This window comes from Suncus etruscus, chromosome 4, assembly GCF_024139225.1.
Source record: "Suncus etruscus isolate mSunEtr1 chromosome 4, mSunEtr1.pri.cur, whole genome shotgun sequence".
Lineage (NCBI taxonomy): Eukaryota > Metazoa > Chordata > Mammalia > Eulipotyphla > Soricidae > Suncus > Suncus etruscus.
The window spans coordinates 72037593-72057525 of NC_064851.1; the positions used below are offsets into that span (position 1 = coordinate 72037593).

Sequence of the window (19933 nt, forward strand, 5' to 3'; positions counted from 1 at the left end):
AAAACAGATGAAGATTTCAGTAATCTATGCCTGCTCCATAAAGCATGATCAACACATTCTAAAGATTAAAATAAGCATAAGTAGCCATTATTAATATTGTAAATACTGACCATATGGCTTAAGTGGTGCATACATGTTTTTTTTGGATGAAAAAAGTTCTTCTAGACTTGATATGCAAACACCGAATCTCTTATTTGATTTAGTCAGTGTGTGCATTGATTAATCCAAAGTCATAAATTTAAAACTGATTTGTTGGGCAGATTTACTATGCCAGACTGTCAACATTTGCCTAGACGATTAAAACAGACTGTGAGAGCATTTATATAAAGAGAGGAGACTATCAGAGCAAAGTCGTGAGATATATAAGTACTACATTCATAAAATCAGTTCATTACATTTTGTTGGCCCTATGTTAGAGGCATATTCTTGTGATGCATAGATAATCTGGCCTTGTAGTCAGGCGAGTTCTCTGTAAATTCTAGTTCTCTTAGTCTTAGATATATGTGATAGGTGAGGTGACTGTTTTCTTCTGACTCCATGTCCTAATTTAGAGGAATGGAGCAGTAGTGCAGCAGTTATGATGCTTGTTTTCCATATGTCCACCCTGGTTTGATCCTTGGCATCCTATATGGTTCCCCAAGCACCACTAGGAGGCATTATTGAGTATAAAGCCATGTATAAACACTCAGTACTACTAAAGGTGGCCCCCAAATAAAAAAAACAAATGAACAAAAACATGAACCAGAATATAAGTCAAAAAATGAAAATTTATTAAGTTTTATATATGTTAACTACATGTTGTAGTTAACAAGCCATCATTTGAGGAAAGAAAATGATGTTTGTTTTACAAAGATGAGATTATTTCTGCCATAGGAAATGTATTACCTTATTTTCCAGCATATAAGACAACTTTTTCTTTTTTTTTTTTATTTTTATTTTTAATTATGAGAACAAGGATGCAAAGAAAGAGGACAAGGTAAAGTTACAGTGGAAGGACAATACATAACATAATTCTCAGAAGTCCCCTTGCTAATATCCCAACTTTGAAATTTCATCCAAAGAACATTAAGATTGTAACACACTATAATATTTCTTAACAGCACACAAGGCAATCTAAAGCCATAAAACTTACATAACTCCTTAAACATTACAGGCATAGCATTTTTTTTCATTTCCATATTCATGCATATTAGCTTAAGTTAACCTCAAATCTTAACTGGGTTCTTTTTAAGGATTAGAGTCAAAGGAGCACAGCAAAAATGGTGTTAGAGTGGCAATTGTTGTTTGCATAGGCCCACCAAAATATGAGGGACATGGAAAGAAATAACCTTGGCCTAAATACAAAAAGACCAGACCCCTGAAGGTTCCTGGCACAAGACCAACTCTAGGCTCCAGGCAACTTTTTAACCTATGAAAAACTTCTTAAAAATCTGGGGTTTTCTTATACGCTGATATACGGCATGCTGAAACTTACTCCAGCTTCAAGGATGAGTGATCTGCACCTCTCTTACCACCTCATCCAATCCAGCTGCCTGGCATCATCACTCAGTCCTCTGCTTGTCCTGTTTCATCTTTCAGGGCACATAGAGGAGCTGAGTTAATCAGCACAGCATCCCATCCAGCCACGGGGTGTCATTGCTGGAATGTGGCTTTCTGGTGCTGAGTCCTCTGTTCAGCTTTTACGGGGCACAGAGGAGAGGAGGCACTATGTCTCTCTCTAGCTGTCCCATTCATCACTGCACCCAGCCAGCTGCTCTTGGTGGAGCCCCCTCTCCCTGCCTCAATGTAGATCACAATTAAAAATCACAGTCATTCACTACAAATGACAAATGTAAAATGATTGTTGGTACTTCAAAGTTTAGCTTTATTAAACATATACTGTTAACCTTTGAGGATTTTACTATTTTTTTCTCTTATGTTTTTTAATTTCCATTTGATGTGCATTAAAAGAGAGGTAGTTTATACTGCAAATATAGCCCAAACCCCATATTTTAACAGGAAAACAGGTACTCTAATTCTATTATCTTTCACAAAGTATATAGTTATTAGACAACTTGCTTTGTAATATTTCAAGAATATTATTTATAAATAAACATGCTCTTAATTAAGTTCAATACCAATTAAATTTTTTATTTTTATACTATATCAATGTGCTGAAATAACAGAAGAAACTGATTTTACAGTTCACAAATGTTTTCTGTCAAATATTTGAAAAAAATTCTAATGAGTAAAGCACTAAATTGTTATAAAAGAGATAGCCTTAGAAATAAGTGTATATGGCAATGTGTTTTTCCATTACACAAGTAAGAAACTAATTGTAGAAAGGAATAAAAAGAGGTGAGAAAACAAGGGGTGATAAGGAGTGGCTGGAGAAGAGGAGAGGTTACAGGAAAGAAAGCAGAGGAGAACAAATATATAAATATAAATATATATCTATATAAATGAGAAAAAGGAAATAAAGAAGAGTTAAGATGGGGCTTCTAAATGTATACTTTCAAGTAATTGTCAAACAAGCCTTTTAATCATAATATATTTCCAACAAAGAAGTCATATTTTGATTTTAACCATGCTATTCTCAGAAGTTCTATCATCAAAAGATTTGTTGGACGGTTATGTTTTTTTTAATTTTTTTATTGAGACCATTGTGAATAACTTGTCCTTCATAGTTGTATTTCGGACATATAGAGATAGTGAATTAGAGCCATTATATCACCAGTATTGACCTCCCTACACAAGAATTCTTAGCATGCATCTCATACCTCCACCCTTAGCCCACTGATCTAACAGTGTAATATGTATATACCTTGCTCCATTTTGGATTTCTTGCCCCTTTATAAAAGATTAGTCAATTGTATGTCTGGAGAACATTCTCTAAATACTCAAGTCTATTCCATAGATCTTAACATCTGTCTTTATTCCAATACCATGCTGTTTTAATAACTATTGCTTTGTAATAAAGTTTAAAATTGGGACAGTAATGCCTCCCATAATCATTTTCCCAAGGATAGCTATAGCTATCCATGGGTATTTATTACTCTGAATGAATTTCAGAAGTGTTTGATCCACTTCTTTAAAGAATGTCATATGTAGCTTTTGGGGGATTACATTAAATCTGTACATTGCTGTAGGGGTGGATTGCCATTTTAATGATATTAATTCTGCCAATCCATGAGCAGGGTATGTGTCTCCATTTCCTTATGTCCTCTATTATTTCCTGACGCAGGCTTTTGTAGTTTTCTTTGTATAAGAAAACTCTTTAGTTAAATTGACTCCAAGATATTTGAGTTTGTGTGACAGTAATGTGAATAGGATTATTTTTTAATGTCTATTATATAAATTGATAAATCACATTTGAATGAAAATTGTGAACATTATTCATAAAAGCAAAATATTTTTACATTTATTCTGATAATATTAAGGATTATATTAAAGAAGCCTCACTTCTGCTGTATTTTATATTACATCAATTCAAATTAACCTGTAGTTATTATTAATTATTATTACATTGTATTCTTTCTTTTTTAATTTTACTGTTTGTTTGTTTATTCTTTCTCCAAGAATTATTCAAGTGAGCCAATTTTAAAACAAGAATTTTTTCATCATGAGTCATAAAAGGATTTTAACAGTATTTTAATAGCTCTTAGTACATTAAGATAAAAATAAGTGTATTAACTTTGAATACATGTTAAAATGTTTAGTATCTTTTATAAGAAAATACACTATATTTTTGTTTTATGTATGTATATATGTATGAATTTTCTCAAAAAAATTACTGTATTGTGCTAAAGAAGAGAGTACAGTTGGTAAGGCACTTGACTTACCATCCCTATTGCCTTACCCTGCCTTACTCTGTTGGCTTATCCTGTTGTTGTCCTTGTTACAATCCCTGGCACCACATAAAGTTTTCTGACCTCCAGAAATAATTTCTGAGTATAGAATTAGGAGTAATTCATGAGCATCACCAGGTGTGTCCCAAAACAGAAACAAAAACAAATGGAGAAAAGAAAATGCACTGTGGAGTATAGAGGTAGAGGAAAAAATAAAAAATTAAATTTAGGGGCTGGAGCGGTGGCGTGAAGTGGTAAGTTGTCTGCCTTGCCAGGACTAGCGTAGGATGGACTGCAGTTCGAGATACCCTGGCATCCCATATGGTCCCCCATCAGGAGCGATTTCTGAGCTCATAGCTAGGAGTAACCCCTGATCATCACTGGGTGTGGTCCCCAAAAAACAAAAACAAAAACATTAAATTTAGAAAGAAGATGGTGTTAGGCAGGAGAAAATCTTTAAGATTTGCTAAAATCATAAAGTGGCAACCAATTAGGAAAGGACTTGTTTATAAATCTAAAACAAATTTATCTTTATCCATTATCATGTTAAATTTTATTTATATAGTTGCTTCTATTAGAAGGACGATTTCCTCCCAAAACATAAAATAATAAACAGCCAACATAGACATTACATTGTCATAATGAGTTTTGCAATATAGAAATTTGTACAAATGTATTATTTTTGTTACATCAAATTTCAAATACAATTTGTTAATTTTAGTTGTGAATCACAGGTGCATTAATAACTACACTTAACTCCTTGGCACTGTTTTTCTGTAACTTTAATAAATAAGAGTTAATGTTTATCCATGCTCTTTCCAGTGCATAATGATACCCATACTTTTACTAGAAATTTATGTCTATTTCTCTTCGTAGATTTCTGTTTTTGTTGTATTCATTTTCTAATGCTCTGAGTTTTGGCTATTAAAAGGTGACTATTTCCTCTTTCAAAATAAAGTTGTTTTACTCTTCAAAATCTAGAAAGGCTACTCCCTCTAATTTATCTTCTTAAACTTCTATTCTCTGTCTTGTTCCAATTATTTTCTGCTTAAAATAATTATTGGCACATGTTAGAAAATGTGATGAAAATACAGTGTTCATCTTATCATCCTGACCTTTAATTATGAAATTTTGGTTTCCGGAAACAGTTGAAATAATTCCCTCTCCACTCTCTTTTAGGTTCTCCATATAGAGACAAAATAACTATAGCAATTCTTCAGCTGCAAGAAGAAGGCAAGCTGCACATGATGAAGGAAAAGTGGTGGAGGGGCAATGGTTGCCCAGAGGAAGAGAGCAAAGAGGCCAGTGCCCTTGGGGTTCAGAATATTGGTGGCATCTTCATTGTTCTGGCAGCCGGTTTGGTGCTCTCTGTTTTTGTGGCAGTGGGAGAGTTTTTATACAAATCCAAAAAAAACGCTCAATTGGAAAAGGTAAATGCCACTTCTTTGCCATTTAAATCAATAGTTGTCATAATAAAACAAATTATATTTCATCTTTCCAACCAAGGATAATTATCTAGAGCTGTGACTGTTAGTTACATTATTTCATTCATTATATAAAAATGACAAAAAAGACCTTATAATCACCTTTGTGATTTAAAAAATATTAATCCTAATATGTCTATAATTGTTCCTTCAGGAGAATTCCTCTTTTTATTAAAACTTGGAAAACATTCATTTGCTGCTTTACATCCATTACAGTTATTTAAATAAAATAATAATTAATGAAGAAAATTCAGAAAATTTAATAATAAGAAAAACATTTCTCTACAAAAAAGTGTTTATTGTTACAATACTGAAAATATCCAAGTTAGGAACCAAATTCTGAAATATTTATTCAAAGATGTTTAGTAAAGAAAACTGTAGAATAAGTAAGTACAGTATAAAACAAAATTTTCTGTTATTATATGTTAGACCATTGAACATTATACTTTTTGTTATTGTTGTTGTTGTTGTTGGGCCACACATGGCAGTGCTCAGGAATTACTGAGCTAGGAGACTACAGGATACCCGAGATTGAATCCGGCCGTGTATAAGGCAAACAAACACTCTACCCACTGTGATATAGCTCCAGTAGAGCCCTTAATGTTATTCTTAATGAGTTTTCTTATTCCAGGGTATCTTTTTTTTATTAATTTTCCTTATAGTAGAGTCTTTAGAAGACTATGTCAATCCTCAAAATATTGAGACTTGCAATTTTTCTTTGAATTTTAATCTCTTGTATAAATAACTTTATATTTTATTATTGAACCTAATTTGAATTATATATTTCTAGGCCACAATTTCCTTGGTTGTATGGAACTGGAGAAAATATTCATTGAAAAATGTCAGATATACACACAGCTTTCATATGCAAACTTGTAACACAAAACACTTTTTTGGCGGGGGGAGTTTTGGGCCACACCCAGTGACACTCAGGGGTTACTCCTGGCTAGGTGCTCAGAAATCGCCCCTGACTTGGGAATCATATGGGATGTCGTGGGATCAAACTGCAGTCCATCCTAGGTCAGCCGCATGCAAGGCAAATGCCCTACTACTGTGCCATCTTTTCAGCTCCAACCAAATACTGTTTTAACAGTTTTAAGTCTTCAGTATTTTTGGCATTTTGTATATAAACATTTGTTTTATTTTGTGAGAATAAAATATTCCAAGATTAAACATTAGACCATACATTGGGGTGGCAAATATGCAGAGAATAAAATAGAATATTTTAAATGATGTGTTTAGGAGCATATGGGTGAGTCTACTATGAATTTTTGAAGTCCTTTAAAATTATATAAAATTACTTATAATATCTGGAATAAAAATTTTGTATGTAATATTAGAGAAAACTTTTCTTTAAATTTTTCTGTATCCCTGCTATAGAAATGAATAAACTACAAAAAAAAGTTTGAGGAATTTAGTCAATCACAATGATTTATTTTTTCATTTTATTTAAGATAAATATATTTGTAACTTAGTTAAATCAAACATTATTTGCACTGCTCTGATTAGCCTTTAATTTTAAATACATTTTAATGCTATGACCCTAGTATCAAAATTATCTTTATAATCATAATTTTATTAATGATAAAATATTATTTATAAATATTTTATTAGCATTAATTAATAAATGTGATATGTAGTTATCTAATGCTTAATCTGAAGTAAAATAATCTAGAAGAATTTTTTTGGAAATCTAGTTGAAAATCTAGTTGGAATCTAAATTATACGTAATGATTTTCTTTAAGTTATAGGTCAGGATAAAATAAAATACATTAATCTCTTGACAAAATGTCATATTCTATTGCACATGTCTCACTGTGTCTTTTTTTATGGTTTAGCTGGACTATGCAGTATGTATAATGCTTTTGCAAGTATTATAGTTTAAAAAAGAAAACATATTTTAATCTATTCTGCTGTGATGCTTTCATAAACAAGTAGTTGAATTTTTCACATATTAATCTGGAAATTTTATGAATTCTATGGCTGAAATTTTTATTAACTGTAAATTTAGCTAAAAAACGTATATTTAAATTAAATGTGGTAGCCGGAGTAATAGCGCAGTGGTAGGGTGTTTGCCTTCCATATGGCCAACCCAGGACATACCTGGGGTTCAATCGCTGGTGTCCTAGATGGTCCCTCAAACCAGGAGCAATTTCTGAGCACATAGCCTGGAGTAACTCCTGGGCATCACCCGGTGTGCCCCCCCCAAAATGAAATGTGCATACTACCTTAAAAAGAAACAACATTGGATACTACATAAGACATTACTTTTCCAATACTTTCACATTTTGTCAGGTTTTTTTGTTTTTAGATTAAAATTTAAATTCAATATTACCATTTAGTACTTTAAGACCTGTTGGATCTCTACCTTATAATAAAATATGTACCTCTTAATTTTTACCTTTTCTTTATGCAGCATTTATTTCACAAAACTAATCAACTTTCACTTTTCTAAGAACATAGTTTTTGTTCGATCTTTTTCCACTTAACATATTTCTCTCAAAATCTTACTCTAATTATTTTAGATTACAGTATTTTCAGGCGTATAAGACAACTTTTTAACCCATGAAAAACTTCTTAAAAATCGGGGGTCGTCTTATATACCGGTATATGGCATGATGAAACTTACTTCAATTTTAGAGACTTCCAACCACTGGGTATGCAGCTTTTAGGTGCTCAGTCCTCTGTTCAGCTTTCATGGGACACAGAAGAGGCACTCTGTCTTTCTCTAGCTGTCCTATTAATCACTGCACCACAGCCAGCTGCTCTTGGAGGAGCCCCCTTTGCCTGATCTCAATGTAGATAATAGGTAAAAAAGGAGTCTCTCACTACAAATGACAAATGTAAAATGATTGTTGGCACTTCAAAGTTCTGCTTTATTAAACATATACTTTTAATCTTTGAAAGTTCTACTCTTTTTCTCTTATGTCTTTTAATTTCCATTTGTTGTGTATTTAAAGAGAGATAGTCTTATACAGAGAATATAGCCCAAACTCTATATTTTAACAAGAAAATTAGGGGGTTGTCTTGTACACCCAATCATCTTCTATGCAGAAAAATACGGTAATTATTCAAGTCTATTGCAACAGTATAAGTAGTGAGTTTGAGTATAAAATACAGCACCTAAAAACAGAGTGGTAGGGTTCTGCCCCTTCTTTGGTGGGAGTGAGAGGAGGACCAAAAAAAAAATAAATAAACTGTTATTTCACATACTATTTCTGAGCTCTTCAGGTTCTATCACCATTGGAAATATTTCTTTCTTTTCCTTTGAGAATGTTGGGAATTTTGTCCACTTCAAAAGTCTTTAAGTGTTAAACTGGAAATCCTTTTTCTTATTAGTTTATGCATATCTGTACTCTCCCTATGTAAACTATTTTATATTTGTTTTCTTCTGTATGTACCTCTTTTATTAAGTTTTTCAGGACAAAGATGAAATGATTTGGTTTGTATAACCAAGATATAAAGTATTGCCTGTTAATGTATGAATATAACCCCTTCCTCCCTCCTTCCCTCCCTCTGTCCCTCCCTTTCTACCTCCTTCCTTCCTTCCTTTTTTCCTTCCTTACTTCTTTCCTTCCTTCCTTCTTTCCTTCCTTCCTTCTTTCCTTCCTTCCTTCTTTCCTTCCTTCCTTCCTTCCTTCCTTCCTTCCTTCCTTCCTTCCTTCCTTCCTTCCTTCCTTCCTTCCTTCCTTCCTTCCTTTTTTCCTTCCTTCCTTCCTTCCCTTTCATTTCTTTCTTCTCTTTTTCTTGCTTTCTATATTTCTCCTACTTAAATTAGTAATAAAGTTAAATTTTAGCTAGTTTATAAAATATTATCACAAGAATACAAATAATTATTTTGATATAACTCAAAAAGGTGATGCTCATACATTTAAAATTATGTATACCATATTAGAAAAGTTTTGTTTATTTATTTAATATATTAAATATTTAGCCTCATTCTTTTTTAATTTTTATTGAAACATATGTGAATTACAAGTCTTTTACAGTTATATTTAAAGTACATAGTGAGAGTGAATTAGGGCAATTCCCACCACCAGTGATGACGTTTCTCCACCACTGTTCCTAGCATGCATCCCATATCTCTATCATTAACCATTAGTCCCCTGGACTGCAAGTCTAACAGGTCCCTTTTGTAGTTGGGTCTCTTGACTCTATTTTCATTAGTTTTGAGTTGGGTATTTAAATTTGATTTATTTTTTTATTTTATTTTCACTCCATTCTCATGAGACTGATTTGCTCCTGGTACTATCCACATTTTTTTTCTCAGTTTGTAGGAAGACATATAAATATAAGGCAGAACAAGATGATTCATATTCTATTGTTCTGATTTAAAAAATAAAAGCGAAGTGGGCAGAAGCCCCTGTCTTAAAGCTATAAATATGAATTAAAAAAGGGGGGCCTGGTATGGTGATTTTTTTTGCAAAGGCACATCAAGTATTGGGGAAATGATAAAGGAAATTATTTTGGCCTAAGGGATAAAGAATGTCTCCAACGTTGATTGAAACATACTGTCATGAGCCTCACTACAGGCTCCACATCTGTTCATTGTCTAACCCCAAAGTCTTTCTTCGTGGTGCAAGGAAATGTTCTACTTGGTTGTGGTTGTCAAAGTCAGTCCTCTGTAATTGGATATCTTGATTTTTGCACAGATCCTAGGATGAAGTCTAGGATAGAGTCTTTCTTTATGGTACCAGAAGTTCTGCTCAGTCATGGTTGTTGTATTCATAACATAGTTGTTGTTATGTATTTAGTGATCTTTGTTTTCGCACCAATCAAAGGAAAAAGTATTATCTGATATCATCTCACCATTAGATGATGAGGTAAGGTAACCTGTCCATAGATCAAGTTGTTGCTGTTTCTTCTTCGACAAGGTGTTGTGTGAACCTATCCTGGGCAAGTTGGTACCAAAGCAGTATTAGAGACTCCTCTGCAGGGAATTTACTTCATGGTGCTTCTGCAGGGAACTGTACTGTTCTAAGGGTGGGTTTGGGGTTGGACAGTGTTTGATCACATGAGGTCTAAGTCAAGTCCCCATTAGCCTCATCTTTTGTGATAAAAAATATATATTGTTAGACAATATTTTAACTTCTTAATTTGTGTGATACTATCCCATTTGGAGTCACAGTATGTGGAGGTCACAAATACTGGAAATAGTACATGTTTCTGAATATGCAATGAAAAAATTTATTCAGCATCAACTATATGATGGTATGAGATATTTTGATTAATGCTGCCCTTTGTTATATTTATCAAGAAAACAGCACCAGTTTAAAAAAAAAGTAAATCCTTAAATAGGTAAATGTTTTATACCTGAGTTCATCTGTTAAAATGGCCCATGAACTGTTCTGAGATTTCATAGAAACTGTTTATAATGCAAGCAGAATGTGGCAGTTTACTTAAAATTTTAGATTTTAACCTAAATTTCTGAAGTGTAAATATAAAGTAAACAAAAAATTATTAAGTTATTATACAGTCCTTGATTGAGAATGAAGCAATGAATTGTTTGCACACCAAAGATAATCTATTGTATATATGTGTTATATATATATATGTGTGTGTGTGTGTGCATATGTGTATATATACATATATATGTCTATTATATCTGTTCTTGGCATAGGTTTGGGCCATAAACAACCATATTCATAGACTACTTCTAAATTTATACACAGGAATAATTCCAAGTAGTGTTAATGGGGACCTAATGAAGGGCCAGAGATAAGATCTGGGTTGGCCATTTGTGATGCCAGCATAAGATGAAAGCATCTTATCCCATGTTTGTCTTTTTCCCTCAAAGATTTATTTTATAAAATTTTGTCCCCATTATGTAATTGAAAACAAACTTCTCAGAAAATATGAAAAAATATGGCATTTCCATGCCATTGTAACTCTAGTAAAGGTAAAAAAATGATAATGTATGTTATTTAAAGTGATAGTAAACTGTTTTTTGTTATTGCTTCAGGCTTACCCTGTATTGGGGGTAGAACCCCTCATGAGACTATGCATTGTTAAGTATTGTATATGGGTTCAAGCAAACACAGCATGCACTCAACCCAAAGAACAATATTTTGATACTCAAATATATTGTATAGCATGTAATTTGTCAAATGTTAACAAAAGTTTGGATAACCAGAAACTTTCCTTGATTACAAGTTTTTTGTTTGTATCTTTTCAAGATGAATGTAGGTTAAAACAGAAAATATTAACAAAGGTAAAATATGTATTCTCTTAAGAATTTTAAGACTGAATTGCATTCCTTTCAGATAACCACAAGATGGTGCATTACAAATTTTGTAATACTCAGGTTTTAATTTTGGTACACATATCAATTCATCAGATACAATTTTTAAAATAATATGTAATATTTTAAATAAACATTGGTTTCAGTTTTTTCTAAAGTATAACAAACATTTGGAAAGATACTAAAAAATGTTTTTCTTTTTTTGTCTGAAAAGCTTATTAGAAATCAAGTATAGTTTCCTCTTACATATTTTCTGTTTCCTTAAGTAAGCAATCCAAAAAAATGAATTTTCTAGTGCTTTTGAGGTTGTATGGATTTGTTTGAAGGGTTCTGTTTTTGATTTTGCTCTTATAACTAAACTAAATGCTTAATATACAATTATGCTCTATTTGGTAATGTATACATTTTGTTGATTTGTTAAGAATGAGTTAGGTGATCATATACTCTTTAAGTTGTTTTATGACAATTTGAATAATATTTAAATATATATCTTTTGAAAATAAGTTCATATCTCTTTTTTTAGTTTTCAATATATAATATATATAATATGGTATATTGTGTTTTATATAATTTATACATGGAAGTGCTTTCTTTTTTATTAAAGAGAAATGGATACGTTTTCACAACTTGTTTTTACTGAGGACCTCGAAAATGTGTCTTTGGATTTACTAAAGTCAAAACTTAACTACAACAATATATCCCTTATTTAAGTTACTTATTTATAAATATGTCATTGAAAATCAATTTAAGGAATAAAACATGTATATTAATTGCCAACAGATACTTATTTTTAAGCTGAGTTTGTAAATCTGTTTTGGAATGAATATTTATATTCTAACTTTGAACTAAGGAATCAAAGAATATTTTAAGAAATGCCTCATGGCTCTTTGTTTTGTTTTCTTTTTGTTTGTTTTGGTTTTTCTTTTGTGATCATACCTGTCTGTACTCAAGGCTTACTCCTTTTTCCATGCTCTCAGATAAATCTTGGTAGAATTAACTGTTTTTTTTCTTTAGAATATAATTCACTTTACTCAGTTAATTTGTTAGAACTATAAAACACTAGTAAATTATACATAAAATAATCCCTACTACTAATACTTTCCAGTAATTGAAAATTTAAAACTTTTTAACAGTATATTAAAATTGTATCAGTCTATAATTGAATGGAAGATGTAAAACACAGATTTAAGCCACAATATAAGGACACAGGAATGAATCAAAGCATTTGGGAATGATGAAAATAGTTTAGTTTAAAACCTGCAAGAAGGGAGATATTGATGCAATATTATTCACAAGAAAAACTGTCCTTGGCTGTTTTTGTATTGTCTGAACCAGATAAATGGAAATATTGTGCTCTTACACTTACATACACATTGTTTCTATAATGTTAAAGTATTTTTTCTGACAAAAGTGCTTATAAAACATTTTATACTGGATAAAATATACTAATAAAACACAATCATCTGTGAAGATATTCATATTTAATATTTCCAAGTATTATTTACTTACCAGACACATGCATTCAGTTGTCTGACATTAGCTATGTCTTCCGTTAAATGCATTTAATATAATTTTAGTTGCATTTTAATTTCAGAAACTAATAGTTGAAATTACTTTAGTGTAAAACTATATAGTTGTAAAACATTATCTTAATATCAGGAGTGTAACCTAGAACAGCAAGTAGTAAGTTTGGCTTATACATGTATGACCTGGCTTCATTTACAGCACCCCAAATTTTTCCGTGAGCTGGCTAGGTGTGATCCTAGAACAAAAATCCAAAAGCTCTGAGTCCCAAAGCTACATATATATATATATATATATATATATATATATATATATATATATATATATATGTATATATATACATATATATATGTATGTATGTGTATCTATAATCATATTACAGTAAAAAATGAAATAAATGTTCTACAGGTAGTCCATTTCTCACAAGTTCTCATAAGTTCACGGAACTTATATTTAAACAAACAAAATAATAAATAAAAATATTTTCAAGAGAGACAGACAGACAGACAGAGACAGAAACAGAGAAAAAAAGTATCAGAGAGGCAAGTTTGGATTGGGTGTGTCATGGGGAGGGTAACTGAGCTTACTTAAGGGTGGGAATTGAACACTGATGAAAACGAATGTGTCTGGAACCCAGAGAGATAGCACAGAAGTAGGGCGTTTGTCTTGCACGCAGCCAATCCAGGACAGATGGTAGTTCGAATACTGGCATTCCATATGGTGCCCGCCTACCAGAATTGATTTTTGATTGTGGAGCCAGGAATAACACCTGAATACTGCTGGGTGTGACCCTAAAAAAACAAAACAAATAAAGAGGGTGTCCAAACGTTGTATGACTGATACTCAACTATCAAGAAATCTTAAATTATGTACTTCATGGTGATTTAGTAAAAAAAAAATTTCAATTACATAAAGATATATAATTAAACTTAAACATGACATTAAAGTTTTTTGACATCAAATTTTAATGTATAGTGCAGTAGGGCATTTGCCTTGCACAGCTGAATCAGGACTGATGGTGGTTCAAATCCCAGCAACCCATAAGGTCCCCTGAGCCTGCCAGGGGAGATTTCTGAGCTCAGAACCAGAACTAACCCTTAAGAGCTGCCAGGTGTGACAAAAAACAAAAACAAAAAAAAGGTTTTAATGTATATTATCATCTTATTTGAATGCTGTCTTTTGAATACTGTTATGTATAACTGCAGATAAATTTCCCAAGGTCAAAGATGTCTTGTAAAACATTGTTCAGAAATGATCATATTGGAAAACCAGTTGAAATACAAAATAAAACAGTTAAAATATTTTTTCTTACTTAAATATTATTGTTAAAACCTGTAGGGTGTTCAGTTAGATACACAAAGTATAGATTTTGTTCATAAACAATATCTGGTTATTTCATTAAATAAGAGTTTTGAAATTTAAAAATGAGATTTTTTCTTAACTTTAACTATAGTTAAATTGACCTTTTTACACATCTTTAAAAATAAATAATCATGATATATTATGAATAAAAAGTTTAAATTACAAGTTAACATATTGTAAACTATTTTTGGATCTATATATCTCTAAGTTATTATTACTATATATAGTAATATATATTATATATAAATTATTATTACTATAATAATATCAGCAAAAATGACACAATTTAACTGCTGAACTTTAAGAAAGGATATATATATATAATGAAATAAAGTATTGGTAATTTTAATAATATATTTTATTAAAACATCATTATGAGCTTTAAGGATGTGATGTTTAATATGCCTTTATTAAAATGTACAAGAGTTGTTTTGATTATATTGATGATGAAGCTTGTTTCAACCTGTTGATCTTTTTTTTTTCAGTTTAAGAATAGAAATATAAAATGATGCCTCATTTTCTGTCCTATTATACTTGGATCTGCAATATATATTATTGTTATATGTATTATTACATTGATGTATATATATATATAATACTTGATAATACCGGAGAGATAATACAATAGATAGAGCTCTTGTCTCGTACATAGCTAACCTGATTTATACCTTGGCATTTCATATGGTCCCCCAAGAGTTGTTCCTGAATGCAGAGCCAGAAAATTATCCATGAGCATTTATGGCCCCCAAATCAAACAAACACATAAAACAAAGATAAGATACTTGGTAAATTCTGTAAGATTAATTGTTTATTACAGTATTAAAATAAACTATTTTAATATTTCACAACTGAAATAATCTATAATAAGACAGGACATTTTAATATTCTCACTCATTTTATCCATAACATTTTTGTTTCATATATTATTTATTGTTTAGAAATTACTATTAATTAGGGGCCAGAGAGATAACATGAAGGTAAGGCGTTTGCCTTCCATGCAGAAGGACGGTGGTTCAAATCCCGGCATCCCCTATGGTCCCCCACGCCTGCAGGAGCGATTTCTAAGAGTAGAGCCAGGAGTAAGCCTTGAGTGCTGCTGGGTGTGACCCAAAAACAAAAACAAAAAACAAACAAAAATAATTACTATTAATTAAACCAGTGTTCATGAAACGTCTCATCTTCAAATAAAATTTTAACCATTGTAATTCTGACTGGCTATTAGTAACTTTATGGAATAGAATGTAGAAAACAGCATACCTTTTTTACTCTGATAGACACAAGTTGTTTATAACTTTATAAGAATATTTTTACTAGAGTTTCAGGATTTCTAGAGATAAAGTAGTAGTATCATGCACCTATATGTGAAGTTCCATATTTTTCAAAACTTACCTAAATAATACATTTTTACAAAGAGCTAGCTCTAAATATGATTATCAAGATCATTGTTGCAGCATATATTTTTGTAATAAGATAATTAACTTTATCTTACATAATAATTATATTTATTTCTTATTACCTCACAATTATATTAATATAGCCTTAGGTAAATTTATGCATCTAGTGCATAACATTGTCTGTTTTCTAATTTAAATAACCACCAATTTAAAAACATAATCATTAGAAGGAAGGGCTGGAGAGATAATCTAATGGGTATGGTGTTTGCAGTGCTTGCAGCTCGACACCTTTTCAATCCCTTGTGCCACCAGCTCTAATTTAGCCCTACCAGAAATAATCCTTGAGAGCAGAACCAGGAGAAATCCCTGAAATCAGCCAAGTATGGCCCCCAAACAAAACAAAAATTCGGAATGAGTCATATAAAATGGCATTTATTTTGTTTATATTATGTAAATTCTTATTAAAATAGTACATGTTGCATTTCCTATCTATTTTATTTTATTTTAGTTATGATTTGGATGGTTGAATTGTTGTGGATATGGGTTAATTTGCAGGGCTCAGAATGACTATTTGGAACTAGCAATTACTTATTACTAATTTAGATTGCTTACCTAATAGCTTACAGTGTTAGAAATTGTTAGAAAAGTCTGAAAATAGTGTTGGTTTTCAAAAACCACAAATGATAGCAAATAAAATCATTTGTTAGTAATATGTTGCTATATTTTAAAATATTGAAGACTAAATTTCTATAGAAAAAGCTTGGTTATATTTGGTAGATTTTAAGTTAGAATTACGTGCACTAATGATTGAAAATTATTCTGAATGAATAATTCTGAATGAATATTCTGAATGAATGAATGACTTTGCAGTATAAAATAATAGGATTAATTGATTTCCCTTTTAAAAACAAATGCTAGATGTAAGAATGTTGATAATATTTTATAATTATGCCATCTTGTAATGATAAGTGATATATACATTTACTATAAAGTGATGAGCTATAAAGCTCAATAATTCAAATCGGTTAATTTTAATCAATTGCAAGTATCTAAACTATTTCTGGTTTGTATACATTAAAATAAAAATTTAGCATGTCTATGTTCAATGTGGAGTACCAAATTTCTAGTATTAAAAATACTATACTTCTCCAAGTGTTTTCAAGAATACTAATAAATCTTTTTTTCATATATATGGATATAATATGTACTATATTATACTCAAACTATAAAATATAACAGCAACAAATTCAATGTGAATATAGGCAAATTCATACTTAAAGCTTTCAGGCCTTCATCACTTCGAAGCTATTTGTAAATGTAGTTTGGCTAATTGAATATACTGGTCTATAATGAGTTTTAGTATTTTAAATGCAATTATATTTGCTAACAGCTCAAAGATTTAAATTTTCATTTTCAGGAATCTTCTATTTGGTTAGTGCCACCCTACCATCCAGACACTGTTTAGTAAACTTTTGAAAATTACTAAAAGAGGTTTTTAATAATGGTTAGTATCTTTGTGTTTCATTTTCTTTTTGTAATCTGTTTTAATAATGTGGAGAAACATTTTTGTTGTTGTTTCACCCAAGAAACTTGAGATTTAATGACACAAAATTTTTGTCCCTAAGAAGTTATCTGAAAAATTGATACATCTTCTATCTTCTCTTCATTTCTCTTCTCTTTCCCATCCTTCTTCTCCCTGACTCTAACCCTGTGCTCTCTTCTCCCCTTCTCTTCCAATGCTTTATTTCATAGCTACATAAAAAAGACTACAAATTTTATTTTAGACTATTTAAATCCAGTAAATTATAACACAATAGAAATGCATTAAAAAAAACAGTAATTTTTACTCACAAAGCATCAAGTAAAACAAAAGTATATATTTTAGTTTTATATTTATATAGTGTAAAATATGTAATTTATATGCTTCATATTTTCAAAATATTTCCCTAAGTTTAATTATCTGATTATGTCATTAAATTATTTTAATTTGACAAGCTTACATCAAATATTACTCAAATATAAAGGTTATTAAAGTTTAATGATGAGTGAGAAATAGTCTATGAAAAGATAACATTGTCCCAGTCACTTCATTAGTAAAAAAAAAAAAAGTAACTGCCAATATTGAATTTTAAAGGGAAAATATAATTAAAGTGGCCATTTGATGTTATATGATCAAAGCAAAGTATTTGTTGTTTAGTGTTTTGATAACATTTTTCTTTACCGTAGTCTATATAAAATTCTTCAAGCCTTAAAATAATTAGGCTATAAGTTTATAATCGTTATTTCCAAATTTATAAATATCATTTACTTAATATCACTTTAGATTTTTATATATGAAAATATACAAGACTTTGAAAGATATTTACTTATCTTATGTTACTTGGAATTTTATATCTTAAATATAAAATTGTTTAAAAGTTTTATATGCTTTTATAGTTTGAAATGATGTATAAAAGTTCTTGGTAATTCACTCTTTAGCTTATTGGAAAAAATTATTTAATATGAAATAGACCTATATTTTATGTTATTTTTTCACAAGAAAATTAGTTACATAGATCATTCTTCTAGCATGGACAACAACCAATTTATGTATTTTTTGAAACTAACCAAAATATCTAAATATCAAGTTATCAAATATGTGGATATTATAATTTATTTAACAGGTGGAAAAATTTATTCATTTTAAATGAAGAAATTTCAAGAAATTTGACATTATTCACATCCTATAACTATTCGAAGTGTCAGTCACATCAAGTTTGACTTTGTTATTTTATCTAATCAATTCTCCTGTTAAATGTTTCAACAGAAAGTCAAGACTAAGTTATCTCAAGACTATGTATTCCTCCCCCTTTTGGAGTCAGATTTTTCCATTTCTACAATGTTGTCATCATCATCATCTTCATCATCATTATCATCATGTCCTTAATAAGTACATCTAATAGTAGGTATAAAGCAATGAGAAGCACTGTCTCCATATACTGGCTATCAGATGTCATATACATTACGTAATAGCTTATTAATTTGAGGCCTGTATAATTTAACACATAATAATGCTTAAGCAATAAATACAGATAATGGAAATTCCATGTATAATATTTCATCATCCCCATTACCAATACTAATGTACTTATTGATTTGCTAATTAATATTAAACCAATACCAAATTTTTATTTAGATTAATAAAATATACAATGTCTTTTACAAAACATTTGAGACATCTTGATTTAATTGAAATTGGAAAAGATTAAAATGAGTTACAGTATGAGAGCTATATATAGCTACTGCTATTTCAGCCAACATTTAAATAATTCGTATATCATCAGCAACATGCAAACTTAAAATCTTTCTTTTACAGTTCATTGAAAGGGATTCATCGAGGGTCTGAAGGTCAGGTAGAAAACCATACTAGTTTGAGCAAAATACTTATGGGAAGAATTAAATTGTGTGAAAATAATGATCCTGATCATTGAGAAAGAGCTCCTTGAATAAATTAAAATTTGAGTAACATCCTGAGGTCAGGTTATAGTTGGATTGAAATGGAAGGATAAATTGATCTATCAATCTACCAAACAAAGGGGAAATAAGTGAAAACCACCTTTGAGGTTCAAACAGAAGGAAGTTTGTGTTCAGCAGACTTGGAAAGAAGATTGAAAATGGAAGGAATATATTTGAATGGAAAACACTAGATTAGAAAAATATATGAGGCAGGCTTCACCTTTTTAAAGAAAATTTTATTAAAAATATTTTTTCTTTGAGTTATTTGTAAACTTCTTAAAGTAAATAGTCTATTTAGGGATTCTTCATTTTCTAAGTTTCTCACACCAAAAATTGAGGATGAAACCCAAAAACTGAAGATAGAAGCAGGGTAGAAAGTAGTAGAGTTTATCATTATAAAATTGGATTTCAAGATATTTGTTGGAGCAGGCTAAAGACCGTACATTATCTCCTTTATCAGTCATGTAGATCTCAGTGTCATGTAGTTTCCCATTTAATTCTGGTTATTGTTTGTTTGTCATAAATGATTATACATACAAAATGTTTTAATAAAACATATATAATGCAAAATTTTATTTGATACTATTTTTAAATTTGTCTATGTTG

The 19933-nt window shown here is 30.5% G+C and overlaps 1 protein-coding gene across 2 annotated transcripts in view; it reads left to right on the plus strand.

Annotated features, from left to right (window-relative positions):
• GRIK2 (glutamate ionotropic receptor kainate type subunit 2) overlaps positions 1–19933 on the plus strand; it is a 691383-nt gene that overhangs the window by 668811 nt on the left and 2639 nt on the right. Inside the window, exons 15-16 of one of the 2 annotated variants that reach the window (XM_049771325.1) lie at positions 5007–5257; positions 18639–18773. In XM_049771325.1, the coding sequence (XP_049627282.1) occupies positions 5007–5257; positions 18639–18758 (371 nt within the window). In that variant the 3' untranslated portion in view covers positions 18759–18773. The remainder of the gene's footprint in view (positions 1–5006; positions 5258–18638; positions 18774–19933) is intronic. The other variant, XM_049771324.1, reaches the window with a different exon arrangement.